This window comes from Amyelois transitella, chromosome 18 (genome assembly GCF_032362555.1).
Source record: "Amyelois transitella isolate CPQ chromosome 18, ilAmyTran1.1, whole genome shotgun sequence".
NCBI lineage: Eukaryota > Metazoa > Arthropoda > Insecta > Lepidoptera > Pyralidae > Amyelois > Amyelois transitella.
The window spans coordinates 1,491,660-1,514,222 of NC_083521.1; the positions used below are offsets into that span (position 1 = coordinate 1,491,660).

Genomic DNA, 22,563 nt, shown 5'->3' on the forward strand with positions numbered 1-22,563 from the left:
TACTATCGATAATGTCACATAGCACAGAACAAAGACGTCAAAATTACAAGTAAATAAATGCAGCAAGATAAGTAGAACAATGCGGCCGGAACTCAATCACCGGAAGGCTAGTCGCACGTTCTTGTTGACGCAAGTCACAAGCGTTCAGCGTTTTGCTTGTACATACACACACACATACATACATATGGTCACGTCTATATCCCTTGCGGGGTAGACCGAGTCAACAGACTTGAAAGACTGAATAGCCACGTTCAGCTATTTGGCTTAATGATAGAATTGAGATTCAAATAGTGACAGGTTGCTAACCCATCGTCTTAAAAAGAATCCCATGTTTGTAAGCCTATCCCTTAGTCGCCTTTTGAATGGTTCTATTCTTTTTTGTATTGGTGCCGGGAACCAAACGGTTTTGCTTGTCCGTGACTATAACGTACTTATAAGCTGTGTGGTTGAACGGCTACTTAAGAATAAGCGTATTCTATCTCTGTACCTTTTTTAATCAAACACTTCAGTGTTTAACACGAAATGAAAAGCTCAACAAATTGAAAGGTGAGATTACGGCAAAAACATAAAACTGGTACTATGACGTCTTATTTTCTTCATATTATTTTTTATTTATTTATTTTTAGGCATCAAAAGCCTATAAATTACCTTACAGACTACTTATTATACATTTAAATGTCACTTGAAATTAATCATTATCTGACTTTTCGCTTATTAAAACTGAAAAACTTTGCAATCTTAAGCCTTATTAATTACCTTTAAACACTTAAGTTTGTACCGCCTTCCTAACAAAACTTTTTTCTTACAACTAATTGTTTTTTTTTTTATATATTAACTATACTTATATAAAATTTGTATGTTATATACAATGTTAAGCTGTTTGTTTGACCTAAATAAAAGAAAAAAATCTGATAGATAACTAATATCAATGACTGTAAATTAAGGTAAGTACCAAAGAATTTATTTGTAAAACATTATAATAAAAAAACAAACAAGAATATGTACAAAAATAGACACGAATTATGTACTTACTGTTCATCGCTTTTCACTTGCGCCCTGATTTTGCGACACGCTTCCAACAAAATGTCCGCATTACGTCACTGTGTGATGGCCGCTGCATGCAACGCCGCACTCAATTATACGGCTTTGCTTGCGTCTTATTGATCAATATGGATTTTATTATCTTGCGAAATCACCAATATTACATTATGTTACTTTCTACCAGTACGCTTTCACGGATAAACCGCGGGGTCGATTTTGCTGACAGTTTGAGTGAATGTCGTTTTGTAAATAATTCCAAGGTTAGAATTAGCTACTTTGTTCTGTAAATTCCTACGGAAACAACATCTACATACAAATTATGACGTCTATATACTTGCGGGGTAGATAGAGCCAACAGTCTTGAAAAGAATACGTATAGCTTAACAAACAACATATACATACATACATATATCTACGTCTATATCTCAAGCAGGGTCTACCCTGAAGCCTTTAGTCAGTCAGCCTGAAAGGCGTTTTACATCAACACATACAACTACGGGTCGGAATTGAAAAATTCTTTTTGCGTTTAATAGACCATTTATCGAGAAAGGCTTGAGGCTATATAACATCACGCTGCAACTATAAGGAGCAAAGAAAAAATGGAAAATGTGAAGAAAAACGGGGGAAATTATTCATCCTTGAGGGCTTCAATGATGCCCAAAATAACTATTCCACGCGAGGATAAGTGATAATAATTATGTATGTATGAATCATTAATGAATTTAAAATCAGAAATATTATGTCAATGATTGCTCTCCGCTTTTAAATTGCGCCCTATATTTGCACCACGCGCCCGACTCACGTCCATATTACGTCACTGTGTGACGTCAAAATCGATGTCTGCGTTTATTAATGCAGAACACATAATATGTATAATACTAGCTGTGCCCGCGACTTAGTCCCCGTGGAATAGTTATTTTGGGCATCATTGAAGCCGTCAAGGATGAATAATTTTCCCCGTTTTTTTTCCATTTTCCATTATTTCTTCGCAGCGTGTATATCTGAGCGTGGCCTTTCAGTTTTTTCGAGACCGTCTGTCTATCCCGTAAGGGATAAATAAGTGATAATATTGTGACATTACCGATATCTTTGTGTTCATATATATGATATTCAAGAAAAAATAATTTAGTTAATGAATCTTAGGTTTTTTTCTTAAATACGATGTGCTAGCAACTATGCAAATCTAAATTCCATCTTTGAGCCATACAGCTGAGGTTGGTTTCTCAGTCTACCAGAGACTTTTGACTCTGTCTACCTGGCATAAAAACGTGATGATATGAGTAAAAAAAAGAAATCAACATTTGAAATATTATTACGATAAATACGCTTCGCTCTTTTCAATTGCGCCCTATGTTTGCACCAAGCGTCCAATTCACGCGTTCATATTACGTTACTCTGTGACGTCCAATGCCGATGCATTGCCGATGTCTATACAGACATCGGCAATGCATCGGCATGTTGGCTTTGTCGACCCCGCAAGGGATGTCCCTTGCGGAGTAGACAAAGCCAACAGTCTTGAGAAGACTGAAAGGCCACGTTCAGCAGTATAGCTTTATTATGGAATTGAAATGCAAATAGTGAAAGGCTGCTAGCCTTTTGCCTGAAAGAAGTCTATAAGCCACTAAGGCGACTAAGGGATAGGCTTATAAGTTTCCAAGTTTATAAGCCTATCCCTTAGTCGCCTTTTACAATATCCATGGGAAACATATGAAGTGGTTCTATTCTGAAGTGCCTAAAACCACACGGCACTTTAATGTCGTGAGGTTTTAGGTTTATTCTGCAAATTTTCTGCTGATTGGTGTTAAAACTGTGTACGATGTTTCGTGTAATTCACAGGCCATAATGCCACTACGTCACAGAGACTGACAATCATCATCATCAATGAATGACATAATGATAATGACACACTTACCAGTAGGAAGATCGTGTAAGTGCATTTATTATGTCATTATTATTGCTTCCCGTTTGACGTAGGGTAAGGATGCCTATTATGAGATACCATTTCTATTTTTGACTATAAAATCAAAACTGTTACCTTTGAAGACTTCCGAGATACAGTTTTAGAAAGGGAATTTAATGTACTTGAAATGTGTAATAACTATTTAGTGCTAAATATGATATTTTTCTGGCTGTGTTATAAAACATGAAAAATAACAGAAAATAAGTCCTAGCAAAAGGGTCTCCTATTATGAGATATTAAGGGTACTTAATATGAGATAGTATCTCATATTAAGTTCCATAAAATTTTAGGGGTAAACAAAACATAAAAAACAATATTCATGTCATTATAATCCTTTATTTATTTATTGTAACCCTTTATTTAAATATTATAGATAAACATCAGTCTCAACATTTTAGTACTTTAATTTTTAATAGCCAACTGAAACGCCATGTAGGTATTTGATATCCTGCAAACGTAAGCCATAACATCGTCTATCCATTTCTTTGCAATAATTTTCCAGCTCGGCTTCTAAATCAATAGGTAAGGCTGGTCGTCTCCCCATTCGAACCTAGACAAGATCTTCTGCTTGGGTATCTTTTTTCACATAGCTCTCAAGGGTACCCTTAGGTACAATAAAACGTTTAGCAGCTCTTAAGTAGCCCATTTCATGTCTTCGTACTGCATTCACAATCTGTATCATGGCAGCGTGGTCCCAGGTCTTTCTTTTGATCGGAAGCATCTAAAATAAAAAATACACATCACCTTTAAAAATTGCTCTTTTTGTATACCACAATATGAGATATCCCATTTTAGGAACCCCAGCATATCTCATATTAGGAAAACAACAGTTTTACAAAATGAATGCCTTTTTTTTGGTTTCAAAAAGAAAACAAAATAAAACTGCATTTACATCTTAAAATTGATCATATTAGTTACAAGCAAAATATATATTAAGACCTTTTTACTTAATAATAAAGTTGTTACATACCTTGTAAACATTTGATGAAAAATATTTGGTTTTACGACAATGTAGAAATCTGCACGCACACGTCCTCAGATTGCCGGTGGCCGGTGCGCACAGGCAGACGTTTAGCACTGTTGGTGTATCGATTCGCGTGACACTGGCGCCAAATGGCTGACTTAAATAGTTTGACCAATACATAGCTATCTCATATTTGGCGCCTATCTCATAATAGGCATCCTTACCCTAACATTTGTGTTGGTAGTTACTCTGTTTTATTTTTTGTCCGTTTAATTGTAGTTTTGTTAAGGTTTTGTCAACTACTTATAAGTATGTATTTATACATTTACTTCGCTCCCGTGAAATTTTGAGAAAAAGGTACCTTATTTTTAAGGTCTTGAAGGTTTTGCCTATCTCTTTTCCAATTATTATCTATAGGTATATGTATAGACTTTATGAGTTAATTCGTTACAAACAAATACATACTACTATACTCTAATGATATACCTACTTATAGATAATTTATACATTAACGTTAAGTCATAAACTTAATAGAAGAATGCCGTATGGCTCCCGGTGTTATTCACTCTTTGAATCTGAATAAGCCAAGCCAATCAGCAGAACGTGGCCTATCAGTCTTTTTGAGACTTTTTGAGTCTTATAGACGTGAATAGATTTATGTATGTATATATACCAAAAGCAAATAAAATTGGTTGCAAAAATTTTAAACTCTTCCGCTAGTGACTGGATGACAGACTACGTACAGCCCAAACCGCTGCGTTTGGAGATTTGAAATTTGGCATGTAAGTTCCTTGTGTACCTATTCTAGGGGTGCACTAAGAAAGGACTTCCCAAAATTCCCACGGGAACGGTAATCACCAGGTTTACGTGTTACGCAGGCGGAACCGCGGGCATCCCCTAGAAGATTAAAACAGTCAATTCAAGTTCAAGTCATGTGACTCGATGAGAACAGGAAATGTTTAATTTGATTACAACTCTAAGAAACCAGACTCTAGAAGTACTTTCTATAGTATCATATTTAGACTTAGAAATAGAGTCACACATCAAAATTAAAACAAAAAGAAAAAAATATAGGTACCTCTCTTTAATATATCGAGTAGTACAATCGCTACCAACGTACAACTCACAATCACAATTCTTATTACAATTTGATTCAACGCAAAATACATTGCCGTTTTTGCAACACAACAACGAATACAATGTGAATTGAAGCAGCAATGAACAAAAAAGTGAAAGATACGACCGCAACGAAAGTGCAATCGTTTCGCGTCTCAGTACACAGAATCCTATCACTGAATGGAAAGGTATAGAGTACATTTCACCAGTATAAAACGCTTGTGGGACCCCACACAGCATCAGTCACCAGTTAGAAGTCGACAACACCATCCATACCTCTCAACATGATCGCTTTCGTGAGTACTCTTCTTTAAAAACGTAGATTAAAAACAAATTTACAAAAAAAAGAAGTCATCACGCTCTAGTTGACAGCCAGTGACATAATGTTATAAAAGTTACATAAAACCTATTAGTGAAGGGACAATCTCTTTCTTTTTGAAATTGATACTTGGCACTCTTTTTTTTTTGTTTAATTTGATGGTCTATTTTCATAAATCATTATGAATCGGAATAATTCAAACCATAGTTATTGTCTGTGATAAACGGAAAAGTATATACAGGTTTTAATTTTATCAGGTGCAATTGACGCAATGGGAGATATAATAATCTGTTTACGATTGTAATTTTATGTTTCCATTAATGTAGTTATTTCTATTAAGTACTAATTGTATTTTTATGTTTCCATTAATGAAGTTATTTTTGTTAAGTACTAGATATTATAAAGTCTCGGATAGGTGTAGACGAATTTTGTTTCTGCTTGAAATATGTATAGGTAAGATAGATTTCTTACGAAGTTTTATTAATGGGGTAGCATTAATAAAACTTCGTAAGAAATCTATCTGCGAAACCGGGGCGGGTCGCTAGAATATCATAACAAGCTATACAAATTTAAACTCTTACGTCCAATAAAGGGAATATCTTACGTTCCAGAGAGCAACAGCCATCCTATTCCTGGCCGCGGCCGCCACCGCTCGCCCCTCAGAAGAATGGGAACCAGAGGGCCACTCTCACTCCGAACACACGAAACCATACCACGTGACTGTGGTCAAAAAAATCGGTGTACCGATACCACACCCGGTTGCGGTCTCGGTACCACAATACGTGAAGGTGCCCATCCCTCAGCCGTACCCTGTTCACGTCACTGTTGAACAGCCGATACACGTGCCAGTTTATAAGGTTAGTTTTGATTGTAAACGATGCCGTGTGGTTCCCGGCACCAATACAAAAAAGAATGGGACCACTCCATCTCTTTCCCATGGATGTCGTAAAAGGCGACTAAGGGATAGGCTTACATACTTGGGATTCTTTTTTAGGCGATGGCCTAGCAACCTGTCACTATTTGAATCTCAATTCTATCTTAAAGCTAAATAGCTGAACGTGGCCTATCAGTCTTTACAAGACTGTTGGCTCTGTCTACCCCGCAAGGGATATAGACGTGATTATATGTATGTATGTGTGTTGATTGTAAATAGATCGTCATTTAAGTGCAGTATTTTTGCCCGAGTATTAACTTTGTTAGGACATTAGAAATATATATATGTCATCAAGTCTTGGCGTTCTCCCTAGAAAGTCCTTTCGATCGTTTTGCTCTTAGACTTCTAAAAGCAAAACGTCAAACAATGAGAAACGTCTAATGAGCAATCTGCCTTGCTAGCTAATCGCCTTTGTAGCAAAACGTCTATCAAGAAATCCGTGGACGCCGAAAACCGGATCAAGTGGAGAGAGAAAAGTCAGAAGGCGGACCCCGGGCCCCGAAACACTTCTGTGGAGGGTGCAACCAGGGACACACAGAGAGAGAGAGTCAAGTTATCAAGAAGTTTATATAACAAAACGCCGGTTTAGCATTCTCATTTTCTCATTATATACAATTAAAAACATAGTTAGTAGGCTTAGGCTTACAAACTTGGGATTCTGTTTTAGGCGATAGGCTAGCAACCTTGTCAGTCTTGAAAAGACTGAATGGCCACGTTCAGCTATTTGCCTTAATGATAGAATTGAGATTCAAATAGTGACAGGTTGCTAGCCCATCGTCTACAGGAAGAATCCCAAGAGCCTTTCCATTAATCGCCTACGACGTCCATGGATAGGATGTGGAGTGGTGCTATTCTTACAAAAAAAAACGTAAACAAATACTTGAAACTCGACCTACAAACATCGCGTATGCAAAACGTGACTGACAGATAATAGTATATAATTAAGTTTTCTCCGCTCATAGCGGAGCTATCACACAGATTATTATTGTTGCTTGTTTTATTGCCAATTTAATATTGTAACCACAGATTTATGATTTCAACAAGTAACTGTTAGTTTGTTGTCTTAGGAAAATATAAAGTAAGGAACAGAACTTTTAGAGACGTTTGAACTAAATTTGATGACAGATTTCGTTATTCATTACGAGTAACTAAAATTTCTGAATTCTTTCTCCTTTCATAGTCATCTGTCTAAACGTTAAGGGGTTCGGTTCCCATCCAGGCAAAAATATTTTCTGGGTGTCTGTCTACGCATTAAGGTTCGTAATATACCTTTACGTTGTTGTTGTAATTACTACGTACCTAGTTGTTGCACACTAGTGCACCAACAACATATTCGTATAAGAAACTATTCTTACTTCGGATCAAATATAACGGAATGAAAATAAAAGAAAATGCGAATAGAAATCTTTGTTCCCATGTACAACAATTTAACGATGGATAGATTACGGTAAGAAAGAACCATTGTTCTAACGATTTCTTTACGCATATTGTCTCAAACCATGCCACAGAGCCGTAATACACCTTTTATGACACTGAACCAATTATTATGTAATGTAACTGGCCGCATCAAAAGTAAAAGTGCTAGGCATTAGAGCGTGTATTCGGTTTAAAAAAAGTTATATGGTTCAAATGTCGCCGTGAAAAATTGTATACCAACATCGAATTATATGTACATTAGCAATGCTACCAACGTAACGAATTACATATTTCAATTTTAGAATAGGGATTGATGTAGCGTGGCTAGCGTCGTTTTCTCGCTTACAAGTAATTTCTCCTCTTTTATACGAGGAACTCTTTTCAGTAAGGATAGAAGTGTAAACGAATGCAAAAAAAAATATCCTAATAATTAGTAGTGTTAGGATAATCAATTATTTCTCTTATTAGAAACTCCTCAACTGCTTCTTGCTAACAAAGCACTGGATTACACAATGTACTTCATTTTAATATAATTTTTATCAGCCATACTATAAGTATAACTATAATTTCTTAGCCAGTCTAACATTTTTTTTCATTCATTTCAGGTCGTTCCCCAAGTCGTGGAGAAGCCAGTGCCGTACACCGTCGAGAAGCCTGTGCCTTATGAGGTCGAAAAGCCTTACCCAGTAGAGGTTGAGAAGAAGGTTGAGGTTCCCATTCCCAAGCCTTACCCCGTCCATGTTCCAGTATACAAACACATCTACCACCACAAAGGTGGAAAGCATTAAACATTAAATTCCAATTTCAAATTTGGGGCATTGTACATAGCAAGGAAGTAGCCAATGGAATACCAAATTTAAAAAATGCAAATGAAATGACCTCTTCTCTGTCTATCTCTTTCAAATTAGGCCAATTAGACAGAGACAACATTTATGAGATGGATTGGTACGGAAATCTTGTAATGTCATTTTTCCCGCCATTTTTTGAGTACAAATTCCTTGGTGTAAAAAAAAAAGAAAGCTTACCTTGTAAGCCTTTATTGTTTGTTATGCTAGCTAGCCCCTCTGTAAATATTGATGTAATTAGGTAAATTTGACGAAGATGTATTTTCGTCAGTTGACTTCTCAAATTGTGATATTTATTGACATTTATTGTGTGTTCAATTGTTGTTGCTGTTGTTTGCGTTTTTGTTGACTATTGTGTAATTGTTGTTGATTAATTTTAGTTGTTAAGTTTTGTTGAATACAATTTTATAAGGCAGTTGTTCTGTTTATTTGTAAAATTATCCAATCACTTTTTAATTATTATCAATAACGAAGAGCGTCTCAGGGAATGCGCAAGTAATGTATGTGGGGGCACAGGTTCAAATCCCTCCTCGGCCATGTACCAATGACCCTTTTCTGAATAACGGTGGAGAACTAAAGGGAAAATTCATTAGGAAACCATCAGATAAGCATTTCCCTTAGTCGCCTTTTATGACATCTATAGGAAGATATGGAGTTATCTAGTTACTTCTTGTATACTTCATTCCTATATTACAATCTTCCTTATGGATGATAGTCTATTGCATTTGATCATAAGTGTGTTATTAAAAAAATTCCAACCATCATAATTACAAGGAGATATGTCTAGTTAATTATCTAATAACTTGAACACTAGAACCGGTTAATGCTAGACTTTCCAATGTCTTTTTACGCGCCTTTCACTGTTACTTCTGTATTCCGTATAGGTAGTCAAGTAGTTAATTACCAAATAGATTGATATCTATTATTTATTTACCCAATTATAGGTGCTATCTATATTGTACCTAAAATAATGTAGGTACAATAAGTGGACTTAATGTCTTATGGCATTCTTTATATCAGTAAAACCATTAGATCAAACGGGCTAGCAACCCGTCACCATTTAAATCTCAGTTCCATCGTTAAGCTATAAGCTGCACGTGGCCTTTCTGCCTTTTCAAGACTATTGGCTCTGTCTACCCCGCAGAGAAATATAAAGATGAGGCCGCAATAAAGATGAGACTACATGGTTGTATGTTATATAGGTACATTAATTTCCACACACTCATAACTTTATGTATAATTTATTATCGATTATAATTTCCCTCTTAATTACATAATTAAGCAGAACCGATCATAATGATTGACAATATCGCGCATTCTACACACACTCGCCCGGACAAGTCGGACACTTTCTCCGGTCAAGGGCAGAACAGTGACCCAAGGTTAGCGGCAACATACATACATACATATGGTCACGTCTATATCCCTGGCGGGGTAGACAGAGCCAACAGTCTTGAAAGACTGAATGGCCACGTTCACCTATTTGGCTTAATGATAGAATTGAGATTCAAATAGTGACAGGTTGCTAACCCATCGCCTAAAAAATAATCCCAAGTTTGTAAGCCTATATCTTAGTCGCCTTTTACGACATCCAATGTTTGGCGGCAATTTTATAAATATATATAACTTACATACAGAAGGGTAGGCAGAGACAACATCTTTTCACTGGTCACAATCCCTGCATAATTCTTTCGCTTCATCCACATTCATAACTCTCTTCATACAAGCTCGCCGGTTGCGTTGCGAGGACGCTTAACCTGACCGTAATCGGTTGATGATGATAAAATGGAAAAGATAGGAATAGAAAATATAATGCTTATATTTTTTATTTATCAATTGATCTTTATGTAAATCTCGATTTATGACTTTCACAGGTGACTTAAGTAGTTAGGTACTTATAGAGGTACTACGTTCTGCAAGAAATCACGGAGCCATAACTTTAAATCAAAATAACAAAATGCCGCGTTAATCAAAACCGTTTTTAACTAAAATGAGTATGTATTCAATCTATTGCAAGACCACATCAGTTGAAATATCTTAGAACTCACACTTTACCTTATGTTAGGTTATGTACCTCTTTTTTGTAGCATACGCACCTGCCAAACCCCCCGCTGCGCATCCCGAACCTTTTTCGACGGATTAATGTTTTGGTTAAAAAAAAAGAAAAAAGTTAAGCCGCGACCCCCAGCTTATGAGGTCACTTACGGACAGACAAGATATTTTTTAAATTACACAGCTGACCCGTATACAGATCTTTTTAGGCAAAGACCGCCTTTATTCAAATCAAATCCAAATATCTTGATGTGGTCATGCCTATTAACTTAAGAAACTGTCTTATTAAAATATCCTTATGACAAACAATTAAAAAGAAAAAAGGGGTAAGCATATGTTATAATAGCAGGTACCATACCTATCATCTTCCCATGTCATTACGTACCTAACATTATACCTATATCAAAATAATAGTACAAATTAAAAAATAAATAAACCAGTGACTGAAAATAACTTATCAAAACCACATTAGGTACATACCTACAGATCTTGATTTTAAATTAGAAAAAAAGTTTTAAATAAGGAACATTCCATTTTTGAATTGACCATAATATTGCCCACATAAAAAATGGAATACTCGGGTCATTGTTCCTTAAAAATGAGTAATTAAGGCGTCCGTGTTCAGGCGTGGCACTGGCTGGATGCAATTTCCACAGTGAATTTGCAGTAAGCTGTAGAGGCTACACGCGAACTAACGATATCGCGCTTCTAATTAAACCTTGTATTTCATCCATTGTATACAGCAATAAATTACAGATTACAATCGAGAAATCGATGGTTTTCACAGTATTTGTTTTTCCTATATTGAAGGGCTGAGCCACCTCTTGTCTCTGTTCTGCTTAGTCTAGTCAATGAGAACAGCACCGCAGTTGTCAAAGCCACTTAACTGCTTTATTTGATAGTATCTAGGTACTAGTTCAATCTGCGTTCAAAAAAGTCATAATGGTAGTATTTCGGTATTTCCATTAATACGAGTACGTAATGTTTGTTGACAAAACGCGCGAAATTGTCCAGATTTCAGTTCAGTTCGCGCCAATCTCAGTTTTGTTTAACACCTGACCTATTCGATTTTACGAAATTCGAAGAATCATTTGAATTTTCAACTGTAATGCTTTGAATTAAGACTTTTAGGAAGTTATGACGCCTGTGTATTGCGGTTTGAGGTTATGTTTACCTTTCCCGCGTAAACTGTTGGATGCGATCAGCGGCAGCAACGCATGAGTTTGTTTGTTTTGTTCCAGTATTGAAGACCTTTCAAGCTTCAATACTAAGTGATTTTAGTTTAGGACTAATTTCTTACACATACCTAGTACGTACCATAGCAATTCTATTACTAGTCTGTACTTAAATGACCAATTCGTTACATCCAAGCTACAGATTTCATCCGATACTTATTGAGAAATTCAGTCCTAAAAATTTTTACACTCGTAACTACTTATTTTCATGTACCATGTCAGAACTCTTGTAATATTCTATATTTTTTGTTTTTAAGCTATGAGTGATAAACCATTTTATCACTAGAGAATTTTTTATGTCTGATTTTTCTTAAAGTCCAATTTTATGTGCTGAAAAATTCTTGTCTCTGGTTCTCATCTTCTCTTTTATCTATGCTTTCACAATGATTTTATTTAAGGAGGCGGCTTGCCTTTGTCGATGCTTATTTCTACATCAAAATTTGAACTCTTTTTCTTTCGTTACATTTACTAATCTTTCAGAACAACGGCGCGATGATGTTATACTATAGTAGTACCTACCTTTACTTGTTTACACATCGTGTACACTATACCAAACCTGATATAAATTTTTGACATTTACAAAACGATCGAAGCATTCAATAATACATACAAAATTAACGAGAACGCATATGATGAGAGATAACTCCGAATTGAGACGTCTCAGTCGGGAATTCCAAGTGTCCATCTTGACCAATTTATTTTAACAATCCAAAAACAGTCTACACTCTTATCCCTTTACAATATTAATCAATATTGATCAGCAAATGTTTTTTGGAGGGTAGGCGTAAGTTGGCGGTACAGTTCGATCGGTAGTAACGATTAAAGATGTGTTATCGTTTCTGGAGTCGGAATGTCAACTGTTTGTTTTGCTGAGCGTTATCTGATGGGTGATGGCTGTTCTTTGACATTTCCAGTTATATTTGATCATCGTTCTATGGAAGTCATCATGATATTCTTTGAAAACAATTTTTTTATTACGTATTAAAATCAAAGAAATGTCCATAATGTTCATTTGTTTTTACAATCCACAACAATTTTACAACAATAGTGCAAACTAAGTATTTCAAAAAGCTTGTGCCCTGGTGGATACCTAATTATATTAAATATAATAATGTTAACGTAGGATTTATATAATTACATTTAAATCCTGAAAATTTATACTTATACGATAGTAAGTACATTACGCAAACATTTCCATCGATCATTCGCGCAGATAAAAAATGACCTATTATCCTGCTAATAAAATGGTATTGTAACTGTCAACGACCTCTTTCTTTCCGGCGTCGTTCATCAATCGACCGGGTTTAATATTTGACGTTCCACCATAGACAAACATCAGTCAACTTGTCAAATGCGGTTCCCGAATGACAGTAGACGTTTGGAACAGTGGCTCTCAAACTGTTCTTTGGTTCTTTTTTTACGAAATGAAATGAAATAAAATTCGAGAAAACCCTTTCACATCGGAAACCTATCGTCTTGATTCAACATTTTCGATTAGAAATTTCAGCTGAAAGATGAATCAGATATTTTTAAAATGATGAAATCTTACACCACACCAATCACCCAAACGTTTAAGAAATATCATTGCTTATATATGATTTAATTTCATAAAAAGTACGTAATTTTGTACGACTAGTTAAAAAAGGATGGGTTAGAAGGAGAAGAAGTCGATCACGTCTTATAAGTATGTGCCGTATAAAGTTGTATCGGCTGATTACTTATTATTTTTTCACAGTATAGTTGAGAACCTCTTGTTTCTGGTTAGCAGTTTTGGACAATCCATAAACCTGTCGCCGGTAGCTGACAAAGTTAAAAAATGTTAATAAGAGCGAATTTATAGATTATAGATACCTAAGGTTCCGTAGTTTTACGCTGAAATCTCTCGGAATCTCAAGTCCATCTAAAAAACTGAGCTAAACTGACTTTGTCCCTGTGTACCCTACCCTGTAATAAATAAAGTTAAGTAACACGCAGTCTCAAGGTGGCTATTAACCTCGTAGGTTATTTTAACGCACCTAGGGAGAATCTATTATTATCTATTAGCCTATATAGGCTTATAATCTAGCCTTATTATTTGCCTTTCAGTCAAGATTTTTTAAATTTTGAAACATTAACTGAAATAAATAAATGTTACTAACTACGGAACCAAAGTAAGCCAATAAGGATCCCCATTGACGGATGTGACATACAACGAGTGATTTTGACAAACTACGCGCCCAGTGACGCACTGACAAAATATTTAATGGAGTTAGTGATTTGTTTAAATTTGGCATTATTAATCTATGTCCGATTTGAAGTGTCCACAAGATTGAAGGTCGACTGGTTAAATGAGACATGGTAACTGCGCCTTTTTCTTTATATTATCTCACTAGAGAGTGCCCGCGGCTCCGCCCGCGTTAAACGAAAAATTTATTTTATTCTTCTTTTAGGCGATGGGCTAGCAACCTGTCATTATATGAATCTCAATTCTATCATTAAGCCAGACAGCTGAAACTGGCCCATAAGTTTTTGCAAGACTCTGTCTACCCCGTGGGGGATAAAGACGTGATTATATCTTCTTCCTCCTGACTTTAGTCCCGGTTGCATCCTCACCTCTGTGGAGAGGAGCCCGGGTATGACTTTGACCATAGTGATATACATATTTTATGATATAAAAACTTTTACCCATTTTTTGTATGATATTGTAGGAAGTGTAGTCGCAAAGTTAGTTATTTACTACAGAAGACAGAAGGAGAAAAGAGGAGAGAAATAATCAGTTTAAAAGTACGATATTGTTGGACATAAAATAAAAATCTCTGACATTTTTTCCTAACTAACAAGCCATGACAATCGTTGCTATAGCATACATAAAGAAGGTTGCCTACAATATAGAAAGTTATTTATACTTGTGTTGGATCGTTATTGAGGATCACTTGTAATGTGATAAGTTTTTTTAGAAAACGTACTGTACTATTATTGGTTCCTCTTTGGTAAAAGACGAAGCGGTGAGACACTATCTTCAAACCGAACTCGAACGTCATTCATCAGGCCGATAAGTAGCAGTTAAAAAAAAAAAGAAAAAAAAAACAAATAAACCAGACAACAATGGCGGACATTTGAATCGGATGCCAGCGATCGTAACGTCTATCGTTTATCAGGAGAACTCAAGTCTTCATTTGGATGTGTTTGAGAAAGTTAGTGAATGTTTGGATTCCACAAGCCTATTTAAAACCCTTTAGATTCGAAAATCCTTACAATAATACTCGCTTTGCCCATGTCAAAAGTGTACACTATGTCCTGTACTATACTATGTCCTTCTCACACTATGGGCACGCAAAACTTTATGGAGGTCGGTTTATTAATTTTGATGTGAAAGACAAACAAACAAACTACATACATACGTATAATTATAATCACATCTCCATTCCCAACGGGAAAAAAATGTAGAGACAACAGTGTCCCAAAGACTCAAACGCCACGTCCAGCTATATAAGGCTCAATGATGGAATTGTGATTCAAAAATCATCAATTAAATAAAAAGGTTTTATTCTTAAGTGGTTGGACCACACGGGTCATTTCAAGCAAATTAAAGCAACTATCGCCTATACACCACACCTGACTCAAACAAAAATAGAACTTACCACGGCTATGTAAGTGTCAACGACATTTTTTCGGGATTTCTTTAGCTAACTAATTTAATTGACAAATGCTCTTGCAATGAAGAGAAACCTGCACAATCAGGCACCTGGATGTGTACCCAACCTTGATCAAAGCTGGATTAGTTTCCCCTGCGAGGTTACGATAGACGGGATAAGTTTTAAAAGCTGATCAGTTAAGGATAAATCGACTTATCCACTTCTTAATTGTAGTCACAAGACACCGGACTTCTCCCCAGAAAGGTGAGGATGTAACCGTGATTAACACGAGGACACAGAAATCGGAATAATAAGTATATGACTTAGTCCTTTATCCAAAAATTACACGCCAGAATTATGATGAGAGAAAGTTGTTTTTCTAAAGCCGCCGAGGACATACCGACGTATAGATATCTTAATTACTGTAAGCAACAATTAATGGATATGCTGCACTTGCCTGTCACTTTTTAACGTATATCTGCGACTGCGCATTAACATCGTACAGTTTGGCGCAGCTTGCGATCGCGAACACCTGCGATTATTGCATTAGTCTTTTTAATTGCTTCTGTGCGGGTGCGCCTGTCTCTGTTTACATGTACCTACCTATAAAAGGCAAAGATTGACATACGATCTATCAACATGCCAAAAACACTAAATGGATTTTGCTGAAAACAAGAACAGAGAGAATATGGTTTAGGTGTCTATGAATATGGATAGATTTTTGGAAGTAGTCAAGGGAGTGAACAAAATATATTTCTCCAGTTGTTGCTTTTGCTGCTATGCTTCAAGACCCGAGATCCGCTTTCCGACATTTCCCCCAATCCTTTGTCCGGTTTAAATATCGCTAACAGATTAACACATTGTAACGCAATTTATCATCAACCTGTCACCGCGATGAGCGCAATTTATCAATACATGTAACATCATATTCTCGAAAAAACTAACCTACAAATGTCACCTGACCTATAAATAACTGCCGCCATGTTTTATTTACCCTGAAGCAATTTGTCAGGCAGGGCGTTCCTTGCCATAATTGGTGGTCGATGGTCGGCCAAAGGGCTGTATTTATTTTGAGTTGCACCCGCCCAGAGCAATTTACAAGCTAAATTATGCATGTTTTTGTACTACTGAGAAGGCAAATATATATACTTACAGTGCAAGAGCTTCGCAATCAGTAGAACAAATTTTTATTGTCACACGTCGTTCGATATTTTTTTTCACGGATATAACGTGGCTTATAATGCCGGCATTGGATCTAGGTCTGATAAAAACGATCAAATTTTTATTCTCAAGCATATTTTCCCTAAAAATGTGTTACCTTCGATTCCGTAAAGATTATTGACACTATGAAGTGTCGAAACTACTAATGGTAAACTAATATATTGGAAGGTATATGATAATTAACGTGGGTTTTCTTGATTCACTAAATAGCATGTTTCTTTCATATTATTTCAGGAAAGAGTTTTTTATATTTAATTAAGGATGTTGAGTTAGGACATGTTTCATATGGGAATTTATGATTGTTTAGGATATTAATTATAAATAAAACACATTCTAGCTTCGCTTGCATGATGACGCAATGCCCAACTGATTTATTGTCTTGTATGGCCGTTACACTGTTAGTCTATCTCCCTTGACAATGACATTGACACTAATATGACACATCCCCCCCTTATGTTATTTATTTTATTTATTTTTAAATTATTATATACTAATATTTATTATCTATTTTACTATATTATTTTAAATCAAAATCTTCCAAATAAACTGGTTTTCTAACAATTCTACCTGCCCTAGTGACTACATCATTACTGCCGGCTGTACCCAACTCTACACTTCTTTGAGATACCCCTGGGTCATCTACCACCACCGGAGTCTCCACCCTTGTAGCCTCACCTGGTATACTACCCCACAAACATTCCTCTTTTTTAATAAATTTGTTTTTACTTTTTCTTATGTGTTTCTCATTTCTCCTGACTAAATTTCCCTTATCATTCATAACTGTGAACGATCTAGGACCATTTCCTTCTTCCATCACTTTACCTGAAGACCAATACTTGTTATAAGGTACATTCTGTATAATCACATCTTCCCCTTTTTTAAAAGACCCTTTCAATTTAGAAGTTTTATTATAAATGGTCCTAGATTTTTCATTATTTTTTAACAATTTTTCTTTAACATCTACACACAATTTAGATTTCAAAAGTTCTTTTGAGCATGGTAAGTTTGTTCTTAACAACCTGTTCATTAACAACTCTGAAGGAGAATAATCTAAATTTGCCACTGGACTGGTTCTATAATGCAACATTGCCAGATCAAAACTGGTACCACTCTCTTCACATTTTTTTAACAAACTTTTTACAATTCCAACTGCTTTTTCTGATAAACCATTAGACTGAGGATAATGAGGACTAGACATAATTAACTCAATGTCATTTTTTAATGCAAATTGCTTAAACTCAAAACTACCAAATGGCATGTTGTCACTGACTATATATCTTGGAAATCCATGAGTACTGAAAATTTTCATTAACTTTTGTATTATAATTGAAGCTGTTTTGTTTTCTAACCATACCATTTCAATCCATTTGGAAAAATAGTCTACCACAACTAAGAAATCTTTACCTGCATAGTGACCTACATCCATACCTACTTTACTAAATGGCAAATCCGGAATCTCATGAGACATCAGAGGTTGTTTACAGTTAGATACTCTATATTTTTCACATGGTTTACATGATAATACATAATTCTCTATGTCTCTCGACATTCCTGGCCAAAATAAAACTTTCCTTGCCCTCTTTTTACATTTCACAACTCCTGCATGACCTGAGTGCACAATACTTAATAATTCCTTTCTTAATGATCTAGGCACTAACACTCTATTCTCAAAATATACAATATTATCTTTTACCATTAACTCATTTCTTAATTTAAACAACTTTTTTAATTCTGTACCATATATATTTTTAGCATTTTTGGGCCACTCTGTATTAAACCAAGTCATAATATGTTGCAAGTTACCATCCTTCATTGATTCTTGTTGTAATTCTATTAGTTTCCTTTTTGAAATTTGTAATTCACCCTCTAAACCGTATACAGTTTCTGAACTAACACAATGAACTAATTCTTTTAATGTATTTTCTATCCGCCCGTTAGTGGTATTATAATGTCTAGATAGATAATCAGCTACAAACATTCTAGATCCCGGAATATACTTTATTTCAAAATCATATTTTAACAGTCTTAATACCATTCTTTGTAACCTAGCTGAGATTTGATTAATATCTTTATTCATTATGGCAACTAAAGGTTTGTGGTCTGTTTCTACAACTATTCTACGTCCATAAACAAATTGATGATATTTTTCCATAGCTAAACAAATTGCAAATAGCTCCTTTTCTATGGGTGCCCATCTTTGTTGACATTCTGTATAGCACCTAGAGTAAAAAGAAACAGGTTTACCCTTCTGTAACAAACAAGCACCCATACCACTTTTAGAACTATCACATTGCAATGTTAATGTACCATCTTTTTCTAATATTGCTAAAGTAGGTGCACTGGAAATTTTACATTTTACCTCTTGAAACGCTTTTTCTTGCAAACTACCCCAGTCCCACAACACATCTTTCTTTAACAAATCTCTAAGCGGCTCTGTTGTTTTTGAATAATTTGATATAAACTTACTTAAATAATTACACATTCCTAAGAACTTTTGTAATTCCTTAATATTTTTTGGTTTTTCTAAATCAACAATGGCCTTCACATGCTCAGGATCTGGTTTTATCCCTGATTTTGATAGCAATAACCCTACATACTTAACAAACTCCGCCCTATATTGAACTTTATTCTTATTAAACTTAACATTAAACTTTCTCGCTCTATCTATTACCTTACTTAAAATTTGATCATGTTCTGACAAACTATCTCCAGCTACGATTATGTCATCGTAGTATACATGTACTCCTTGTATATCACTAAAAATAACAGTATTTAACCTTTGCATTACCTCGGGAGCAGAGGATATGCCAAATGGCATTCTTTTGAACCTGTATCTGCCAAAGGGTGTACCAAATGTACACAGCTTTTCCTCATCGTCCAAGGCTACTTGAAAAAATCCATCCTTGAGATCTAATACTGTGAAGACACCTTTTCCTGCAAGTGAGTTATAAATTTCTTCAGGCGAAGGGATTTGATAATTTTCTCTTAAAATAGCTTTATTTAATTCCTTTGGATCTAAACATAACCGAAGAGACTTATCTGGTTTCTCCACTATAACTAAATTATTACACCAAGTGGTAGGTCCCTCTACCTTTTCAATAATACCTCTACTTTCATAATTACATAAAGTTTCTTTCAACCTATCTTTTATCACCTGAGGTACCCTTCTAATTGGCTTAACTACTGGTTGAACATTTTCTCTCAACTTTATTGTATATGTTCCTATGTTGCCTAATCCTGAAAACACATCCTCATTAATTGCTAAAAATGTGCTTTTATCCTGTACAACTATATTGTCTACTTTATTAATTAAATTAAATTTTACACAATCTGGCAACCCTAACACTGGCTGAACCTGCATATCTACCAAACAAAACCGAATACAACCTTTTTGTCCTTTAACAATACAATTTAGTTCAACACTTCCTGATGTTTTTACCTCTTGACCATTATAAACTACCAGAACCGTTGGCTTTCCTAACATATATTCTCCCTTTGTAATTTTATTAAATAACCTAAGCGGCATAACATTACAATCTGCTCCAGAGTCCAACTTAAATTTTATATTATAGCCTTCTACACTTATAACCTCATGCCATTGTAACTTACTTAAACTACTTACTGAATATGGTCCGAATTCCTCACTACTACTGTCCTCACTATTATTTGACTCCTTCACTCCTTGTACTTTTTTATGTAACTGTTTTGTTGTGCCTGGTGGTTTTTCTTCTTTTTTATTTTTGTATCGACACATTACCGCAAAATGATTGAATGTTGAACACAAAGCACACTTCTTTCCATACGCAGGACAATTTCTATATTCATGTTGTCTTCCACATCTATTACAATGAAACATCTTCTGCCGATCCTTTTTAGCTGAACTTTCCTTCATGAAACTTATTTCCTTCGCATTATTCTCCATCTCCTTTATTTGTTTTTTGCTATTTTCTGCTGCTTGACATAAATTTATCGCCTTTTCTAATGTTAAATCTGCTTCCCATAATAATCTTTCCTTGAGACTAACGTCTTTTACTCCTATTGTTAACATATCTCTTATCAATCTCTTTTCTTCTTTAAAATCACAGATCTTAGCTGCATTCCTAAGCCTTGTAACAAAACGATCTACTTTTTCCTCTTCCTCTTGCCTTAAATTGAAAAATTTGTAACTATTGGCCACTGTGTTATTTTTGGTACCAAAGTGATTGTCCAGATTTTCCTCTAATGCCTTCCAACTCTTTATCACTCCTAATCCATTGTATACATCCAGCATCTCGTCTCCCGCGCATGATAGGAAAACTGCAATTTTCCTTTCATCCTCTTGTTTTTCCAAGCCTGTTGCTACTAAATATAGGTTGAATATCTGCTTATACTTTTTCCATGAGTCTCCATCAATTATTGAATATCCCACAGGCGGCTTTATGGATCCTACCATTATTTTTTCCATTTTGTTGTCTTCCACCATCTTTTATTTCTAAGCACCGCTTAGCAAACCTCAAACTGAAGTACATATAGATATTGTGTTACTAATCTTATTTTCTTTTTGTTTACAACACTAAGGATCTTTTTTAAATTGTTTTCACCTGACACCATGTTTCATATGGGAATTTATGATTGTTTAGGATATTAATTATAAATAAAACACATTCTAGCTTCGCTTGCATGATGACGCAATGCCCAACTGATTTATTGTCTTGTATGGCCGTTACACTGTTAAGTGTGATTTAGACGATACAATTTTCTTGTACATTCAAGTGCAATTATTGAATGCAATAAACTACGTGCATTAATTGCCCTTCAAGAATTGTACGCAACTGTTTACATGTGGATACAAGTAGAAAAATTTAACGCAATTATTGAATGCAAGTCTTGACAAAAAATAGTTGCAAATGTCTTTTGTTTAGACCAATACAATAATGTTTAGGAGATTTTTGCTTTCAAAATTTGACTTGTCTAAACAGAGAGTTGTATGTGCGTGTACCATTCATTGGCGGGTTGCTTCAAGTATTGCACGTATTTGCGTTGTCAAATTTTTCATTCAAGTGTTGAAGGTTTTGTAAAGAGTATTTATTAAAAAATATGAGTCAAAAAGTGTTTTTACGACGATTTCTCAATATTTCTTGTCTCAGAAGAGCAGCAACGATCAACACACCTTCACTTACTGCACTCATGTTGGCAAATGAAAAGAAAACTAATTGAATGCAAGAATCGCCTAAGAAATTTTTGAATGTGCTGTTTACACAAAGAAAATTTTGGTAAGCAAAACTTGCGCAAAAGATCAAAATGTTACGTACTGTTTAGACCATGCAGGTAATTTATTGCTTCAATTTTATTGTATGCAACAGGCAAGAAACTTGCATCATGTAAATGGCGCTTTAGTCTATCTCCCTTGACAATGACATTGACACTAATATGACACAGGACAACTTATAAATTTTTGCATCAAACCACAATAAGTAAAAGTTTAGATGGTACTTATCAAATATTTTTTTACTTTTAACGCCATTAAAGATTCTTGTCGGTTATTCTCTTTATGTATTAGGAAGATATACGTTAGGATTTTTAAATTAGGTGGTATCTTAGGGCGACATCTAAGCGAAGCGACAGCAGTAAATTACCGCGAAACTGGAGCGCGGCATTGTATGCAGATCGCGATGCAAACCCCTCCTCTCTTCGCCCGTCCGATTTGCATCAACTTTCGGACCGCAAAAACTGCAAATATACTGCACACAATCTAATTATACAATAGAATAACGATAAAATCTCTCAATTTCTTTCTTTTTAAATCTTAAGCGCCCGCTGCAACTAGCGTGTCTGCCAAGATATTTTCAATAATAGAAACAATAGCA

The 22,563-nt window shown here is 35.3% G+C and overlaps 2 protein-coding genes across 3 annotated transcripts; one reads left to right on the forward strand and one right to left on the reverse strand.

Annotated features, from left to right (window-relative positions):
* Nucleotides 1-5,365: 5,365 nt before the first annotated feature.
* LOC106137843 (uncharacterized) lies at nucleotides 5,366-8,538 on the forward strand. Its single transcript, XM_013338767.2, has 3 exons — nucleotides 5,366-5,377; nucleotides 6,012-6,257; nucleotides 8,356-8,538. The coding sequence occupies exons 1-3, from the start codon at nucleotides 5,366-5,368 to the stop codon at nucleotides 8,536-8,538; spliced, it is 441 nt and encodes a 146-aa protein (XP_013194221.2).
* Nucleotides 8,539-17,105: 8,567 nt separating this feature from the next.
* Nucleotides 17,106-21,405, reverse strand: LOC106132845 (uncharacterized protein K02A2.6-like). 2 transcript variants are annotated; one of them, XM_060949169.1, is made up of 2 exons: nucleotides 20,340-21,405; nucleotides 17,106-19,651 (listed from the first exon to the last, which is right to left on the reverse strand). In XM_060949169.1, exons 1-2 carry the CDS (start codon nucleotides 21,177-21,179, stop codon nucleotides 19,628-19,630), a joined length of 864 nt encoding a protein of 287 aa, XP_060805152.1. In that variant the 5' UTR covers nucleotides 21,180-21,405; the 3' UTR covers nucleotides 17,106-19,627. The 2 variants fall into 2 exon arrangements, with proteins under 2 accessions (XP_060805152.1, XP_013187842.2); XM_013332388.2 differs by having other exon boundaries at nucleotides 20,340-21,391.
* Between the last annotated feature and the right edge of the window lie 1,158 nt (nucleotides 21,406-22,563).